The sequence below is a fragment of the Salvelinus fontinalis genome, chromosome 3 (assembly GCF_029448725.1).
Source record: "Salvelinus fontinalis isolate EN_2023a chromosome 3, ASM2944872v1, whole genome shotgun sequence".
NCBI lineage: Eukaryota > Metazoa > Chordata > Actinopteri > Salmoniformes > Salmonidae > Salvelinus > Salvelinus fontinalis.
In genome coordinates, this window is record NC_074667.1 from 9,582,187 (window position 1) to 9,601,976 (window position 19,790).

A 19,790-nucleotide genomic window follows, 5' to 3' on the forward strand; every position below is an offset into this window, starting at 1 on the left:
ACTCACAAAGAGACCGGCACCACACACACTCAGCAATACGCCACTGGAGAGTTGAGCGCTAAGCGCTAACCATTTGAATAAACTTCAAGTGTGCCAACAAACATAAGTTTGAAACTTCCTCAGAGGAAGGGACTTTAAGAGAAGAAGTCGCTAAACTGCACGGCAGATCCTTAGTCAGTTAAATTCAAGACCGCACACAAAGTCTCTTTGAATCAAGGAAGAAGAGTCAGCTAGCAAGCTACAACCTTAACTTCTCACATGGCTCCTCCTAGCTACATTGTCTTTCTAGGTAGCAAAGACAGGGTTCGGGACCGGAGGGTCACCTAAACTAGGTCGCATTGGAACGTTCCAAAACTCATTGCTCAATGAAGGTGGGTTAGGGAATGAGGTGGGATGTACCAATGTAGTTTGGGAAGGGGGGGGGGTTCTTACCTCCTGGATCTGCTGTAGCCTCTCCTCCAGTGAGCTCATGGTGTCCTGCTCCCTCTTCAGTTTCTCCAGTCTGGAGATGAGCTGGGCGGCGAATGCCGAGGGCTCCACCGGCGTCATCTCCTTAGGCAGCCTGTGTGTCCTCTGTAGGGGCGAGATGGGAGAAAGGACACTTTTGAGTGTGTGTTTGAGTGTGTGAGTTAGTTGTCCCCAGTTTGCCCCCTGATTCCTCCGGTGCCCTCTCCTCTAAGTCTACAGGCCTCCTTTGATGCCCTTGCCCCTGGGCTAACCCCTAGCCCGATACCCCCTCCCCATAACCGCTGTCCTTGGCACCGCCTGCCGGTCGGTGGGGTAGCGGGATAGAGGAGGGGGGGTAGCAGTTGGCCTGGCTCCGAGGAGGAGGGCCCCCCGCCTGCGCCCTCTGTACTCCGACCAAGCCATCAGCGGAGGCAGCCTCTGAAGTCAGCACACTTCAAAGGGGCCCTTGTCAAACATCAAACACTCCAACCCTTGGGGTGGGAGGGACACGCGGCTTTAAATCTCCCCGAATAAAAGACAGATATCGACAGTCGGAGGAGGAGGAGGCAGAGAAAAAAAAAGGAGGGGGACAATATTAAAACAAAAAGAGGAAGGAAAAAATGAGGAAGAGGATTGAGAGACGTGTGGAGTGGTAGGAGGGAGGGAGGGAGCGAAGGAGAGGAGTCAAATACCGGGGAGATCTAAGGGGGAAGTGGTAATTTATTTCCTGACTGCACGCAGGGCACCTCTGAGGTACTGTAGTCGCATTATCCTATTTTTCTCTAACTATATGTGCCGGCTTCTCTCATCTTCTTTTCTGTATTATTATTTGGCGCACTGGCTTTCTTGATTTTACTCTCTTTTTGTTGTTCCTCTCATCTCTTTGTAGAGACGATGAAGGGAAGTGAGAAGAAAGGAGCGAGAGGGGCTGCTGGCAAAGGCGCGTCAGCGCCGCGCAGAGCCCCCGCTGCCTGGGGCTGGTGCATCTTGGGAGCTCGAGCCATCTCCAAATCAGGAGGGAGACATTAAAAGGAGAGCAAGTAGGGAAGGGAGGGAGCGAGGAGAGACAGAGAAACAGACAACAAGGGCCCCTTCTACTTGGCTACAGCCCTCCCTACACAACGCAACACACCCACACACACAAAGCCTTCCCTATGCATCAAGACAGTACACAAACACATTGTGAAGGGAAGAGGACAAAACTATTTGCATTGGTTGTTTTCTGACACGGGTGCCCAATCTAACCACTCCAAGCCCCGGAGCTGTGCCATGAGGAACCAAGTATTTAGAGGCCCCTGCTTGCACATGACACTACAGGCAGTAGGGGTGGTGAGAGTCATATGGGGGCTGGGTTGGGGGTAGGGGGGCTACTGTCACAAAAGAGGAGTGTGGGGGGGGGGCTCTGTTGGAGGTTGTCAATAAAGAGGCCAGGCAACCTGGGTCCCATTCATTCATCGACCATGATCAAAGCACAGGGCTGACTAGTAAGCTGGCTGATTTAGGGAGCATCACAAAGCTCAGTTCTGTGACCCTTGACCTCTAATGATAATCAGCCTCATTATCATCACCACCACTATCAATTTTTTTTTTTTTTACATTATGCATTTATAACATTCTTGACTAAGTTCTGGAGGTGAAACACAAGGAAGGAAAGCAACAGGGGTCTATAGATGACAGCTATAAATGACAGCTGTTGAACAGGGGGGAGGGAGGGGGTGTATACGGTTGAGCAGGAGAGAAAATAAGTGATATTCAAATTCCCCCTTTCATTTACCCTGACTTTTTATAGGAAAATGAGCGGAAGGGGGGGGGGGGGGGGGGGGAGAATATAGTATTCTATCACAACATCATAACATCATAAAAGAAGAAAAAAACACATTTCCCAACGGGGCGAAAGGGAGCCGGGTTATAAAGGGGGATTGAGAAAAGTTTGTGGAGTTTTAAAGATATAAAGACACTGTGTATGAAGACAGCAGACATCAAAAAACAGGAAGTAAACAGGAAGCGGGACTCACAGGAAAGTGGGGTAGCGAGACCAGGCCGTTGATCTTGACGCTGCGGTGCATCTCCCGCTGGAGCTGCTTCTTGGTGCCCAGCTTGTATGGAGGGATGCCATCTCTGTCAGAAGGGACACAGGTAGGAAACAGGGTCAATAACACAGTCACGGGTCACTCAAAATGTCCCCTGAAGAGCCCCGGGGTTAGTTAGCAAACTAGCACGCTAACCCCTACATATCTATCTTCATGGAAACATTTCAATTTTCTTGCCACCCTTTTTCTCTTTGCTTAGAACCAAGTAATACCCCCAATGTCCTAGCGAGGTGAAAGACATTAGCCTAGCGATGTGGACAGAACCCTGAGGGGAGGCTGGTCATCACTGAAGTGAACACCCTGCTGAAACACGAGGGGATGGCGATCTTGCTTAAAGCGGTGTAAGACGTGTAGGTTTGACAAAGAAAAATGGACACAATGTGGCTGAAAAAAAACAAGCGTCTCTAGACAGTTCATCCTGCAGGCAGTAGCAAGGAGGAAGAAGATACATATTCTTCTCTTTCTCGCCCTCCAATGTGTGCTTTTCCACTCCGCTGCCATTTAAGCCTGGCCAATTATCTTGGCCTTTTGGGTTGCTCAGAAGTGTCTGACCTTAGCCCAAACGCTAGTTTTTCCCGCCGCCTCTCTGAAATCTCACACTCATGCACATATGCACCCGCTGCCATCTTCATTTGGCAAGTGTTCCGCCAGCAAGTCTCTGATCTCGGCAACATCAAAAGGCTGGTTTGTAAGATAAGGTAATGTTTGAAGTTAGCGCAGCAGCATTCCCTAGCGTCCAAGTAAATCCAGAAATAAGATATAAGCAAAAAGTGAGAAGGAAAAAAATCTGCCCCCCCCCCCCCAAAAAAAATCCTCATCCTCTTGTTCTTTATCTGGAAATGAGATTCAAATTTGCAGTGTGCCTTTTACCAAACTATAAAAGGACACACTAATCAAATTGTTCCCCCCAACGAGGAGGAAGAAGCTGTGGTTTTTATTACAATCGGTGAGGGGTAGAGAGAGAGAGAGAGAGAGAGAGAGAGAGAGAGAGAGCAGGCAGACAGGAGATTGTCAAAGGCTCAAAGAACTCTGTGCAGGGCAGGCCACTGCGAGGCGCTACACTTTGTAACATAAGATGGTTTAATAATTAACATGAAGACGTTTGCAGGAAAAAGACGTGACTGAATTCCAGTGGGATCTATTTTTTTCCACTTAATACATAATTTGGTCAAATGACTCTGGGTTTGTATGCCTCGGGGTCCTACTTACTCTGCATTACCAGATGGAGCCTAGATAGCACTGCCAACAATGCACATTGAAGAGCGGGACACTTCCCTAACTTTTATCCTAGGATTAGAAGCCATGAACCTTCAAGACACTTGGGGAAAAAAAACTCATGACAATAAAAAGTTACAATTCACAACAAAGCAATGTACCAAACAAAAACCCAACACCTATCTATCCCTTTCTCTCTCTCGCACCTCTCTCATTCACTCTCTCCTGTTGCATTTTTAAATCAACCCCAACTCCCCTCCCCAGCGAGCCGGCCCTATGCGATGGCCGAGGCCCTTTGTGATGGTTGTGGTGGCGGTGCATATGGGCAAAGAAGAAGAAAACAGACCGTGCACTCTTTCACGGGCCCTTACTTTACGGGGATCTCCTATTCAGTTGTGCAAGTCATTTTCAAAGCAGACAGCCACCCCTCTTATCCCCCTAAGCTCCCCTCGGCTAACAATAGGCTGAAAGCGATTCAGTTAAGCCTTTTATCCGCCGTGCACTTTATTTTCTCACTCCCTTGCACGCCAAACCCTCACCGTTCCCCTGCTATTGGCTCAGAGTGCAGGAGGAGAGAGAAGGAGAGAGGGGAGTAGAAGGAAATAGGGGGGGCCGTTGGGGTTGGAGGGGTGAGGGAGGAAGGTTGGGGGGGAGATGGTGGGGGACGGGGTTGATTTTGGAGGTGCCCTAATCTGGGCAGTGGGAGTCCCTCCTGACCCTATCCTGGGGTTCAGGAATGAGTAACCTCCATGAAAGCCTCGCTGACACATGATCGCAGCAGCAGTGGCGCTGCAGCAGCAGAGAGAGCGAGAGGGCCAGTAGCAGAGCAGGAAGCCGCGCCACCGTGTGAGTAAGCTCCCTTTCATTCGCTGCCAAAATGTTTCAATGAGTTTGTCTTAAGGTCCAAATGGCTATTTCCCCTCACTCTCTCTCTCTCCCTCCCCACCCCCTCTCTCTTTCCCTTCTACTCCTTCAAAGGGAAAAAGCGATTAGATAATATGACAAAAAACAAGGCTGTTGTGGCAGAACGGTGGGTGGGATGGATACATTTCTACTTTGAGGAAGACTGAAGCAACACTCCACAACCCCCCCCCCCCCCCATATCAAGAAGTTCTGCCTGTAACAGAATAGACATCAAAAGATTTTTCCACATAATGACTTTCACAGAATCCCCTCCCCCCCTCCCCCGAGGCCTAGAGGCACTTTATACATTAATATAATTACCTGAACTCAATCTGAAAGGATCATTAAAACCTAAACATCCCATTCCACAACACAAGCTTCCCAGATAAACTTGATATTTAGTCCAATTGTTTCCCGTATATATATATATATTTATCCATGAAAGGTATTCACTGAATGGCTAAATGAGCAAAGTCCCTTTTTGAGCTTCAGAATAAATAGAAGTTCAGACATGCTTCAGAAAGGCAGGCCTGGAGTCAGCTTTGAATGTGAAATGGTTTTCAGAATGGACATGGAGTTGACATGGAGTTGACCCCCAACCCAGGTCAAAAGGTGAGAAACCCAGAGAAAACCCAGAAGGAAACGCTGAGAGAACCCTACTTACACACTACTGTCGGTCATGGACATGGAGTCGTCCGTCATGGCGTCGCTGGAGATCTCGCTGTCGTTGGCACTGGTGGCGGGGGCAAACACATAGCCCGAGTTGACAAAGTAGGGACTGGCCGGGTCTCCGCGTCTGTGTGACCTGCCAAACACAACAGCAACAGTCCTTGATACAGTCCATTTTACACTACAATACATATTCCACCATTTCATTACTGAAACCCAAGTTAAAAAACCTCAGTGCCATGCAGAGACTTCTATTGGTGAACCTGTATTAGCTATGTAAATGGAGTTTGTGTGTTAACTTGTGTACATGTTTTAGTAAGAGTCTTTGCTTTGGAGTAAAAGTTTGATTTGAAGTGTTTCGAGTCCGAGTTCCTACAGATTTGAATAATTAGTCACTTTCGCAAGACTTTGGGGCCTCGGGAATGTGACAACACTCTCTGAGGAGCTGTTTTTCCCCTTTATTTTCTCTCTCCCTTTCATGTCCACTCCCCGTCATGCAGGCGGGGAGGTGGGGAGGGGGGTGAGGGAAGTGAGCAGCTCAGCTGTATGTGAATGGACAACAGAGCCACTTCCCCTCGCTCTCCTGCTATCTCTCTACCCTTTTGCTTGGGCAAGGCCCCTACTCCCCCACATTTCCACTCTCTGAAGCAGTGTACTCTTTTCTTGAAGTGTTTTTCTCCCCCTCCCCTTCCTCCCTCTCGCTCTGCTCTCTCTCATGTCTTCTCTCCTTAAATCCAGGGCCCTCTGTATACTCCCCTCCTCCTCCTACAACCAAGCCCCCCCCCCCCTCCCATCCTTCTAAAGTCTCTCTCTCCCCCTCTCTACTTTTACTCTCTCCTGCTGTGTTGCATTCCTGTTCCACTAGTGAAGGGGGTGGACAGGGAGAAAGGAGGGGAGACCTTGAGCTTGGGGGGGGGGGGGCCTCTTTCTTTATGAGAATGCCTACTGCCGGGAGGATGACTAACGCCGTAGGCCCCAGCTCAAACCTGACCTTTGGAGGTTCAAGCAAAGAGTCAGGTATTTAGCGCAGCTGGGCTCTTGGTCCCCCCCCCCCCCCCTCTTTTTCTTTTTTTCATTATTCCCCTGTTCCTGTCTCCCTCCGAAGCACATGCTTAGGCTCTGTCAGAGGGATTTCTCTAAAAGACGAGATAAAAGCAGTGGGTAGAAAGGACGTAGAAAAAACATCACAAGCGAAAGGGAGAACTGGGGTCGGACGCTGAAATATGTTTTTTCACGTTATTTCGCAGGAGAGTGGCTACATTTCTGAAGGATTCTTTTCTTTTAAATATCTGAGTGCAGTTGCGAAATTAGTTCCACATGTTTCAGATGGAAATGTGTTGACCTAAACAGTTGGTGCGGGGCAGGGGGAAAGAAGAGATGAGAGGGAGGGGTGGAGGCTATCCCTTTCCTTCAGCGAAACACAAGAATGTGCAGATCCCACCAGGAAGCTGAGGAGATGCCCTCATGTCAACAACCCCCGAGTCCCCCTTCAGTTCCCAACTCAACATGGCCCCTTCTGAACATCCTGTCTTCCACAGCAACACTGTCCCCCAGCCTGCTAGCTAGCTATGGCATGTAGAGATATCATGCCATTGGAACTAATTCTCCTGACAGTCAACTAATACTCCTGACATAACCCACTGCAAAACTCTGGTCAAATTATCTGGCACACTATTTTAGCATGAAAGACGAATATGAATTAGAGAAAATACGAGTAATTTAAAACTCGTCATGAAACTATCATACACTTTTCTCGTCAACAAACATTTCTTCCCAGCGTTACTATTTTGTTGAAGAGGGAAAATGTGTTTCCTTGAAAACTGCCCCTTTTTTCAAATCCCTCTTTTCCTACGGACACCGAAAAGAACAAGATACCCTCTAACCACTCTGTGGTAATTGCGTCCAGATGTTGTTTTATTGTATGGACATACTAAGGGAACAGTTCGGTGAAAAACATTGGAATGGCTCTCGTTGATGCAACCTCGTGCATAAAATCCACACTTTCACAATGTTCCTGACTTGAAGAGCTTGCAGCTGTTGGACAATATGTGGGACGAGATCTTAAGAAACAAACCCAAAATGCTTTCCAGAAACACTATCTTTGAGCTCGGACCAAGAGGCCAATATCTCTTCTGGGCATTACTCACTTTCTCTCTGTGTGTTACATTGTAATAATAGGACTACTTAATAATAGGCAGAACATTTTTGAAATATTGCATAACTTCACAATGGCATCACTTCGTTTCATGTACTAGCTGCAACAGCCAGGCAGGATTGGTGTCTGAATTCTTGCCTCTAACTACTGGAGGAGCGATTTCAAAGCACAGGAAACTTGAGCAAGCCAACAAAGGGCTGACTGCAATACACCATTTACTTTACAGGAAAGACCAGATCTGTTGATGTCTTGCACCCCCTAACCAACTGCAGGGCAGAGGGAACAAACATACATTTTTCCACTTTCATTTTTTTTTTTTGGTCCATCAAGCAGCTTTTATCTCAATGGAATTTGAGGGAAAAACGTTGTATTGACATGGGCTGGGCAAATAACTAGTTCAAATACATATTTGCTCTTTGCATGATAATAACTGGATTATGTGCAAATGATATGATATTATCTAATCAGACAACATGCCCAAGAACTAATTAATTTACTAATACTATACGCTTAAGTAACCTTAGGATCTCTATTCAACATAAGCATATTGATAAACAGTCATAATAAACAACGATCAATTAAATGACTCGATAGACTGTAAACATAATCAATTCAATGAAGGCATTCTCTTACCTGTACCCATTCTCCAGCACTTCCGCCGCAGTCCGAATGGAAGCAGTGGCCCGTAGCGCATTAGCAGATAGTCCAACCACAGAGGCTAACGTTTTCTCCTTCAAGTCACAACTCCACTCCTCTTCCTCAATGAGAGGTGGCAGAAATCCGCACATCAATTTGAGGCTCCCGAGACCGCTATGGTTGGCATAAACCGTGTTCTCGCACCCCGTGTGCACATATTCAAGGTATATGTCAGAAGTTAAAAACATCTGGTACGCATTCTCCTCCATGGTTGACTGAATTTCCGTTTGTGCTTGGTCAAACATCGCAGAGTCTATTTGTTGCTTCTTAATACTATCCCTTATGTAGGTTTTAGTGGCAGGTTTCAACTGCTTGGCAACAATGCTGTTGTTTTCAATGTACCGCTTGAAAATAGCTTTGGCAACTCGTAGCGTTTTGGTATCATTGAGGTCCATTTGCCTAAACCCGTTGCAGGCGAACCAAAAGTCCAAAGTGTCCACGCATTTCTCGCGCTCAAGAAAGGTCCTGAACAGGTGAGCACCGTCTTGGTCACCCAGGAGAAAATGCAACGACTTGGTCCACCGGGCGAGGGGTGAATCCGGCGACGCGCTACCCTCAGGTTCCCCGAGTCCATCCTCGTTCCTCCTCGGCGTGGAGCCGGGAGACGCGACGGTGACAGCGTTAGCCTTGTTTTGGGCTCTCATTTTGGCATGTTTGCAGGGAGTATGGCATGACGCCTCTCCCTCCTCCCCCGGCACCGGGGGACGGGGAGCATCTTCTCGGAAGCTACTGCTGATATGGACCGTAAGCGCTCTGCTCATGGCTCCAGCTCCGGTTGCCGTGTGTGCCGTTGTGCCTGCTATGAGCTCCACTGTAATCCTCCTCACTCTCTGAAATCCGCGGGGGAGTTTCTCGGCTCCTTTTCACTCTGAAACAGAAAGTATTGATCTAATCAAAGCCAGATCCAGCTAACTTCAAAGGGAGACATGAAGTAAACAGTCCCTTTCAGATCCCCACCGGTTTGCAGAGAAAGAAAAATGAAAGGTTTAGTCTCATCAATCTATTTATAATCTAAATGGGGGTTTAGCAACCTATATTTACAGTCTGCATCGATTTGTCACATCAAACGACCGTTGACAAGAACAATCGTTTCACATCGCCAACATTCCTCACCAAGTACGCACCTAAAATATATTTTACGCATATCAAAGCGATCACCTGAAACAGCTTTCATTTCAAATGAATTATCAGTCTAAATGTGCTTCCGATACTGTTATCTGCATTATGCATAAGGATTGCGTTCCCACGAACCACTTGTCCTCATACATCCAGTGTTGCATATCACACAGCCAGCCATCCAAGACAGTGAAAACACATCCTATGCGCCACAATGGACTAAGGTTCCTATAATGGGGAGGATAAGAGTCCCGTACAATGACCACGATCAACAGTAGCCTATAATTCCTTAAATCATTTGCAGTTAGCCAACTACATTTCAGCTCACATGTAGGCTACAACACATAATTATGGCAGCGAACACTGGGCAACGTGTCTGAGCAACGCGATATGATTACCCTGCACAATACAATATTACTAGGCTACTAGACAAGATATATTCTTATTCGTTTTTTAAAGAAGCACTTTACGTCATCTTCAAGAATGTCACAAGTAAAACTGTCATTATTGTGCCAAATGTGCCATAAGCCCACGCGCCGCTAAACTATTTTGCGCAATCAAAACAACGTACATTGTATCATTTCTACTAGCACTTAGTCTGTTTACAAGATTTGCATAAACAATCGATGTGTCCCAACTACTCATAAATAACATCGTCAAAAGAAAACAGCTCGCGAAGTGTATATAACATGGGGTAGGCTACATCACATACCATTGTAAAACGAAACCCGAATCCAGCAGAAAGTGAAGAAAAAACTATTCCCATTTGCTTATGCTCCGTCCTCTTTAGTGGTATATATCCAACAAAAAGTCCGATGGAAGTGATGGTAATCCGACAGTGGACTAGATTTACTTAGCCACATGTGTCCTTGATGCAATAGGGATAGTCTAATGTACCTTGTCCCATTCAACAACTGACCCCAAAGTACGCAGGCACTGCTTCTATGTAGATCAGAGGGGGTGTCGACATTTCGAGGAGGCGGGAGAGGGGGACCTTGCCGAATACGTCCCACTTTTCCCCTTCTTTCAGACCTATGATAAACTACAGCAACCAATATTAGTCTCTTCTACAGCCTTCACAATCACGAAAACATTGATCCTCGATCTCAGAGTTGCCTTACTTACCCATTCTACGGTCTTTTCTCGCCCACAAACAACAAGTGTAGCCTACATTTCTCAACTTCAAAGCATTGCAGCAACACATCAAAGCGACCAAGAGAGGGGGCATTGGTTAAGGTTGCAGAACTGCATTCTTGCAACTTACCATCGATGCACACGAGTCCTTTCCCGTATGATCAGAAACGGTTCACGCAGAAAAAAAGTAACAACCCAAAAAGTATTACAATAACACTATCAGAAAGCTGGTGTTAGTCTACTCCGCTCTGATGTTTATCTCAGAAAGAAGAGGAATATAAAATGTAACCCCGAAAAGAAAGCTCGTTTCCCCTTCCCCAGGTACTGTTTCAAGTAGTCATAGCAAGCTGCAGATCTCCTCTAGGCTATTTCAAAACGAACGGGCTGAGGGTTTAACAGTGGACATCAAAGTAAAGAACCGCCGGCCTGGTCCCGGAAGATACATAAAAACATCTAAACATATTTCCGATATCAAAAAACATAGAAGCAAATAAAATTCACTGAATTACATCGCCACACGCTTCAGCCAATATATAGATCCCAAAACACACTGTTGAACAATAGTCGGCCGTACTTAGAAAGCTGTCAGGGGGTTTTCTGGAACGACAACGTTTTTACTAGCTTGTAAGGACCTTATCAAAGACTGGCAATCTCGAGCCAACTCCGAGGCTTTGGAACGTCTGAAGTAAGTGATCTACCGCCCCAATAGCATTATCCCTGCAATCCTTGTGTTGCTACATACACTTTAAAGAGACATACCTCCTTTCCTAAATATTTGGTATTTTAACCTCCTGGTTTCTGCATGGTAGACAATAACACAACATTCATGTAAATTCCTGTAAACAGTTTATGTAAACAAAGTTGGCTACACTTCACTTGGATTTCTCATAAACAAATGCATTTTTAAAAATGTGTCATTAAAATGCCAAAGGGATATAATATATCATATTATGTCAAATAATAATCATAATATATCAAATAATCACATGAGGTAGTTATCTAGCAATATATTTCAATATTTTCATTGAGACACTGGGATGATACTGACAAATAGTTCAACACATTTTTTGTATTAGCCTACCTATTTAGGAACCACCGTAACATATATGTAAATTCCCACACACGGAGAATCCATAGCCTACTATGACATTAGCTGAAATTGGCTATGGAAGATAGACAAGACATGTTTCCTGGGTTTTTAATTCGGATGACTTTCACTAATGTCATTGTGAAGGCATCTAAAAGGAAGGGTTAGACAGTGATCCTATTCCAGGGTACTTCAAAGACTATATTGTCCCTTTGATGTTGAAAATCAACTTTAAAGGAAAAAATATAATTATATAAGAGAATTCAGACACACAACACTTGAATCATGACACAGGAGAGGAGAACTAACATACTATTACTTTAAAATATAACTCTTCCATTGACGCCCATTAGTCTGTACAATCATGCATTCCATAGGTTCTGATTAGTATACCTAATTGGCATACATGGTGACAGCTGGCCATGTCAGGTCCCAATATAAATATCTATAACCCCTACTTCTCCTATCACAATCACATCTCAACTTAGTCCAGTCACTCCTATACACAGGAATGTATAGACATTCTAAAATGTGTTTAGTTCCATACCCCACACAGATGCTTGAGGCTAAAGCACTGTAGATGAGGGTCACTTTTTCTATGTTGAGTCAGAATATAATGTCCAAGCATTTCCGTAGAAATTTGTCATCTGCAGCAGAATTTCATTTCGTATATGGACATTTTGAATTGAAGCGTTTAACCTTTCAGGCCCTCCATACCATTTTCCACCGTTGATACTAAACCTTTAGCTCTGTGCACTTGCAACGACAGTACAGCCACTGTGTTAAAGAAGCTGTATGGAACTTTAGCCTCTAGGGGTGCTCCTGAGCCAATCAGGGCCCTCTAAATGGGTTTCCTAAATGAATAAAATGACAGAAATATTGTCCAGGAATGACCAGAAAGTGTTTTGCCTATCATATTTCCTCGAACCCCAACAACAATAGCCACATTGCTTGGTCTGGATGAATGTTATAGGAGGTCGTTTACTGCCGCTGTTTATGCGGGAGAGCTCTGTAAAACAATCCAGGCCCAAAACACACAATGGTTTCTGACATTTTTAAATGGGAAGTGCCTACAGTATTGTCTGGGTGATGGAACGCAAAATTAGGTCATTGGCAGACACTGTGAAGTTAAAAGCACCAACTCAGTGATCTGTGAGTCTAAATTTAAGTCAATGTGATATTTGAAACATGTAAGCCGCATCGTTATCGGCCAGTGGCTACTCCAACGGCAGTAATGAAAGGATGATTGAGATAGAGAGGGTTTTTCTGAAGAGGACTATATTCTTTAAGTGGGATACTTGACTTGTAGGATAAGATGCTTAACTTCAGTCAAATTAAATGATATACCCTACATATCACTTCTAAGAGACCAACTGGACAAATATGCCTCTCTGAATAGAGATTGCTGTTGAATTTTGTGCTGATATGGAGAAAATGTCCCCAAGTTGTAATGAAATGTTAAGTATTTTAAGATGATTGACTGTGTTTCTACTGCATGTACATATAAAAATGAGCAAAAAAGACTATAAAATAAATAATGAAAATACTGAGCTATATTGTATGATACTGTACATTTTCTGGGAAAATGATGTTATTTTGTACAATTGCACAGAGAAAGAGATTTTGTCAAGTTCATGATGTCGTTGACCTTAACAATGGCCCCGGGGTCAGTGGAAGCCAAATAAACCCATAGCATCAAATATCCACTACCATATTTTACAGTAGGTATGATGCCACACGTACCAGTGGGTTTGGCTTAGAAACATGGAAGCAAATGCTGATACTGTACCTCATACCTACTGTAAAATATGGTGGTGGATCTTTGATGTTATGGGTTTATTTTACTTCCACTGGTCTTGGTGCTCTTGCTAAGTTCAACAGCATCATGAACTTTACAAGTACCAGGACATTTTAGTACATCACACAAAATCCACAAAGAAATGGTTAATTGACCACAATGTCAACATTTTGCAATGGCCATCTCAGTCTCTGGATTTGAACCCCATTGAAAACGTGTGGTTTTAAATGAAGAGGGCAGTCCATAAACTCAGATGAAGGATACCAAGGATCTGGAAAGATGATGTATCAAGGAATGGTCTAAGATCCCTCCCAATTTGTTCTATAATCTCATAAAACATTTTAGAAAAAGGATAAACGTCATTATCCTCACAAGGGAAGGGGGCTGGACGATTGAAACAGGGGTGCCAATCATTTTGAAACCTACAGTGAATTCGAAAAGTATTCAGACCCTTTGACTTTTTCAACATTTTGTTACGTTACTGCCTTATTCAAAAATGGACTAAATAGTTTTTTCCCCCTCATCAATCTACACACAATACAACATAATGACTGAAATATGACATTTACATAAGTATTCAGACCCTTTACTCAGTATTTTGTTGAAGCACTTTTTGCAGCGATTACAGCCTTGAGTCTTCTTGGGTATGACACTACAAGCTTGGCACACCTGTATTTGGGGAGTTACTCCCATTCTTTGCTGCAGATCCTATCAAACTCTGTCAAGTTGGATGGGGAGCGTACTGCACAGCTATGTCCAGGTCTCTCCAAAGATGTTCGATTAGGTTCAAGTCCGGGCTCTGGCTGGGCCACTCAAGGACATTCAGAGACTTGACCAGAAGCCACTCTTGCGTTGTCTTGGCTGTGTGGTTAGGGTCATTGTCTTGTTGGAAGGTGAACCTTTGCGCCAGTCTGAGGTCCTGAGCGCTCTGGAGCAGGTTTTCATCAAGGATCTCTCTGTACTTTGCTCCATTCATCTTTCCCTCAATCCTGACTAGTCTCCCAGTCCCTGCTGCTGAAAAACATCCCCACAGCATGATGCTGCCCCCACCATGCTTCACCGTAGGGATGGTGCCAGGTTTCCTCCAGATGTGACTCTTGGCATTCAGGCCAAGGAGTTCAATCTTGGTTTCATCAGACCAGAGAATCTTGTTTCTCATGGTCTGAAAGTCCTTTAGGTTCCTTTTGGAAAACTCCTTGTGGGTTGTCATGTGCCTTTTACTGAGGAGTGGCTTCCGGCTGGCCACTCTACCACAAAGGTCTGATTGGTGGAGTGCTGCAGAAACGGTTGTCCTTCTGGAAGGTTCTTCCATCTCCACAGCGGAACTCTGAAGCTCTGACAGAGTGTCTATAGGACTCTTGGTCACCTCCCTGACCAAGGCCCTTCTCCCTTGATTGCTCAGTTTGTTTTGGCGACCAGCTCTAGGATGAGTCTTGGTGGTTACCAACTTCTTCCATTTAAGAATGATGGAGGCCACTATTCTTAGGGACCTTCAATGCTGCAGACATGTTTTGGTACCCTTTACCAGATCTCTGCCTCGACACAATCATGTCTCGAAGCTCTACGGACAATTCCTTCGACCTCATTGCTTGGTTTTTGCTCTGACATGCACTGTCAACTGTGGGACCTTATAGAGAGAGGTGTGTGCCTTTCCAAATGATATCCAATCAATTGAATTTACCACAGGTGGACTTCAATCAAGTTATAGAAACATCTCAAGGATGATCAATGGAAACAGGATGCACCTGAGATGAATTTTGAGTCTCATAGCAAAGGGTCTGAATACTTATGTAAATAAGGTATTTCTGTTTTTTTATTTTAATACATTTGCAAAAATGTCTAAAAACAATTTTTTTCAATTTGTCATTATGGGGTATTGTGTGTAGATTGATGAGGGAAAAAATGTATTTGATCAATTTAATAACAAGGCTGTACCGCAACAAAATGTGGAAAAAGTCAAGGGGTCTGAATACTTTCCGAATGCACTGTATTTTTTCCGATGCTCTTTTATTACTTGTTAAACAAAATCTATTTCTCTGAGTAATTGTATTAGTATCAAATAATATGATTTTCCCATTGTTTTTTGCATACAATATCAAATCAAATTTTATTGGTCACATACACATATTTAGCAGATGTTATTACGGCTGTAGCGAAATGCAGTATAGCTCAGTATTTGTATTATTTATTATATACAATCTTTTTTCTCATTTTTATGAAGGGTGCCAATAATGATGGACCTGACTGTAGTTGGCACTATAGACAGAACTTGCTAGAACTGAAAAACCAAGATGCTCAAGCACATTTTGTGATTATCATTCTTTAGTCTGTTTCTTTTCTCAATACTTCTCAATGGGGGCATTGTTTCAAAAAGATCAGTTTATTACTTAAGCACATGTGAACCAAAATATTGGAATGATTAAACAGAAATGTGACTAGACATACTGCATTGTAAGACCATGTGACCGCAGCTGTTGACCACTCAGTGCCCACAGCCCCACACTACTATCTAGCTGTGGCAGCCAAGGAGGGTGCTGTGAAAGGGGCAGTGGCCCTTTTTTTTATATTGACCCTACCCTGACCCCTTTGTAGGGGCCCTAACCATTTCACAGGAAGACACCAATGCTTTAAAAGCACAATACAGGATGAGACCACCACCGTCTTGCTATTAAGCACCAATAAAACGGAGTGACCCAGGGGCTAATTGAGGCCTCGTGCTACGGAGTCAAATTAAAGGCAACTGCTGCACCAGCACAGACTGGAAATAATGCCTCTAATTAGGAGTTGAATTAAACAACTAAGGGAAAGTTATTTATTCACTGGTGAAAATACAGGTGGTACGTGAAATAGGATATTAGTACTTAGGCCTACAGAAAGAGCTCATACTGTCTGTATGGAAAACAATAGCTTAAAATCAACAGATGTTTACTTGTCACGCCCTGACCTCAGAGAGACTTTTTATTTCTCTATTTGGTTAGGTCAGGGTGTTATTTGGGTGGGCATTCTAGTTTTTCTATTTCTTTGTTGGCCGGGTATGGTTCCCAATCAAAGGCAGCTGTCTATCATTGTTTCTGATTGGGGATCATACTTAGGCAGCCTTTTTTCCACCTTTAGTTTGTGGGATCTTGTTTGTGTGTAGTTGCGTTCTGCACTGCCCTGCGTGTAGCTTCACGTTCGGTTTATATATATATATTTTTTTGTGTTCATCAAATAAAATGATGTACGCTTACAACGCTGCACCTTGGTCTAATTCTTCCATCAACAACGAACGTGACATTATTGGCAGTGGTGTAAAGTACTTAAGTAAAAATACTTTAAAGTACTACTGAAGTAGTTTTTTTGAGTATCTGTACTTTACTTCGCTATTCATATTTTTGACAACTTTTACTCCATACATTTTCCCTGACACCCAAAAGTACTCATTACATTTTCAATGCTTAGCAGCACAAGAAAATGCTCCAATTCACACACTTATCAAGAGAACATCCATGGTCATCTCTACTGCCACTGATCTGGCGGACTAAACACACATACTTTATTTATAAATTATGTCTGAGTGTTGAAGTGTTGGAGTGTGCCCCTGGCTATCCATAAATAAATAAAAACAAGAGAATTGTGCCGTCTGGTTGACTTAATATAAGGAATAAGAAATGATTTATACTTTTACTTGTACTTTTGATACTTAAGTATATTTTAGCAATTACATTTACTTTGATACTTAAGTATATTTAAAACAAAATACTGTTAGACTTTTACTCAAGTAGTATTTTACTGGGTGACTCACTTTAACTTGAGTTATTTTCTATCAAGGTATCTTTACTTTTACTCAAGATTGACAATTGCGTACTTGTCTTTACTTTTACTCAAGTATGACAATTGAGTACTTTTTCCACCACTGTTTACTATTCAGGCATACTCTAAGGTTATAAGTGGCAAAAGTCAAGCTGTAGGATACAGTTGAAGTCAGAAGTTTACATACACTTAGGTTGGAGTCATAAAAACTTGTTTTCAAACACTCCACAAATATCTTGTTAACAAACTATAGTTTTGGCAAGCCGGTTAGGACATCTACTTTGTGCATGACACAAGTCATTTTTCCAACAATTGTTTAGACAGATGATTTCACTTATAATTCACTCTATCACAATTCCAGTGGGTCAGAAGTTTATATACACTAAGTTGACTGTGCCTTTAAACAGCTTGGAAAATTCCAGAAAATGATGTCATGCCTTTAGAAGCTTCTGATAGGCTAATTGACATAATTTGAGTCAATTGAAGGTGTACTTGTGGATGTATTTCAAGGCCAACCTTCAAACTCATTGCTTCTTTGCTTGACATCATGGTAAAATCAAAAGAAATCAGTCAAGACCTCAGAAAAAGATTTGTAGAACTCCACAAGTCTGGTTCATCCTTGGGAGCAATTTCCAAACGCATGAAGGTACCACGTTCATCTGTACAAACAATAGTACACAAGTATAAACACCATGGGACCACGCAGCCATCATACCGCTCAGGAAGAAGACGCATTCTGTCTCCTAGAGATGAACGTACTTTGGTGCGAAAAGTGCAAATCAATCCCAGAACAACAGCAAAGGACCTTGTGAAGATGCTGGAGGTAACCGGTACAAAAGTATCTATATCCACAGTAAAACGAGTCCTATATTGACATAACCTGAAAGGCCGCGCAGCAAGGAAGAAGCCACTGCTCCAAAACTGCCATAAAAAAAGCCAGACTACGGTACTGCACATGGGGACAAAGATCGTACTTTTTGGAGAAATGTCTTCTGGTCTGATGAAACAAAAATATAACAGTTTGGTCATAATGACCATCGTTATGTTCGGAGGAAAAAGGGGGATGCTTGCAAGCCGAAGAACACCATCCCAACCATGAAGCACGGGGGTGGCAGCATCATGTTGTGGGGGCGCTTTGCTGCAGGAGGGACTGGTGCACTTCAAATGATGTGGATATATTGAAGCAACATCTCAAGACATCAGTCAGGAAGTTAAAGCTTGGTTGCAAATGGATCTTCCAAATGGACAATGACCCAAGCATTTTTCCAAAGTTGTGGCAAAATGGCTTAAGGACAACAAAGTCAAGGTATTGGAGTGGCCATCACTAAGCCCTGACCTCAAACCTATAGAAAATGTGTGGGCAGAACTGAAAAAGCTTGTGCGAGCAAGGAGGCCTACAAACCTGACTCAGTTGCACCAGCTCTGTCAGGGGGAATGGGCCAAAATTCACCCAACTTATTGTGGGAAGCTTGTGGAAGGCTACCCAAAACGTTTGAACCAAGTTAAACAATTTAAAGGCAATGCTACAAAAAACTAATTGAGTGTATGTAAACTTCTGACCCACTGGGAATGTGGTGAAAGAAATAAAAGCTGAAATAAATAATTCTCTCTTTTCTTCTGACATTTCACATTCTTAAAATAAAGTGGTGATCCCAACTGACCTAAAACAGGGAATTTTTACTAGGATTAAACGTCAGGAGTTGTGAAAAACGGAGTTTAAATGTATGTGGCTAAGGTGTATGTAAACTTCCGACTTCAACTGTATATGTTTCTTCTAGCTGCAATAACATTTGAAAACATCTTACCACATGTTAACCCACATTGCATGTTCATCAACAGTGACATCAATAAACTCATTTCATCCTTCTTATTCCCACACCCCATACACCCTAGCCCCAAAAGAACAGTTGAAAACAGAGAGGGGGGCTCATTATAAATAACCCAATATTGCTAGTTTAAAGAGTGTGGCAGATGGAGGAGTGATAACTCTGGCTGAAGCCTCCCCATAAACATTAATAAAATGAAGTGTATCAGAAGGGGGCGTGGCCCAGGGTTCCCTTTGAACAGGCTCTGTGATCGGTTCCCCTCTCAATTAGCTCATTGTCCACTTCAGCTGGGGGGTTACACTCTCTGCTGGCTCCCTTTGAAGTGATTATCCCTTTATCTCAAGCCTGACCGAGGAGGAATATCTGGAGGACAATAGAAAATTAATGCCCGTATGGAGAAGAGCTTGAATGTCTGTTTATATATATATATATATATATATATATATATATATATATATATATATATATATATATATATATATATATATATATATAGGGCCACAACAGTGAAAAAGAGAAAGGCACACCTAAACTGTTTTGGTGGTAGTGGGGGGAATAAATATGTTAAGGCTTGTGCCCGAGTTTACACTTGTGACAAGACTTTTGTGGGTGAAAATTTAAGGAAAGTGAAAGAAAAAAAAAGAGATTGATCTATTGGTAATGAAGGACAAGCAAGTAGGGATAGATAGATAGATATCCATAATGACAAAGAAGGAAGAAGGGAGAGACTGAAGGAGGAAGAATAGAGAGATAAGGACTCTTGGTGGCAGTCTTTTGGGGTAACGTGAGGTAGAGTAAAAGGAAAAAAAAAACAGACACGAGTATCCATCCATAATGACAGATAAATGAAAAGAGAGAAGGA

The 19,790-nt window shown here is 43.3% G+C and overlaps 1 protein-coding gene across 4 annotated transcripts in view; it reads right to left on the reverse strand.

The window, feature by feature from the left end:
- LOC129838229 (axin-2-like) overlaps positions 1-19,790 on the reverse strand; it is a 58,005-nt gene that overhangs the window by 7,335 nt on the left and 30,880 nt on the right. For 2 of the 4 annotated variants that reach the window (XM_055905052.1, XM_055905035.1), the window contains exons 3-6: positions 8,113-9,043; positions 5,320-5,460; positions 2,463-2,565; positions 433-573 (exon numbers count right to left, since the gene is read on the reverse strand). In XM_055905052.1, coding sequence (XP_055761027.1) covers positions 433-573; positions 2,463-2,565; positions 5,320-5,460; positions 8,113-8,936 — 1,209 coding nt within the window. In that variant the 5' untranslated portion in view covers positions 8,937-9,043. The other 2 variants (XM_055905044.1, XM_055905026.1) reach the window with 2 other exon arrangements.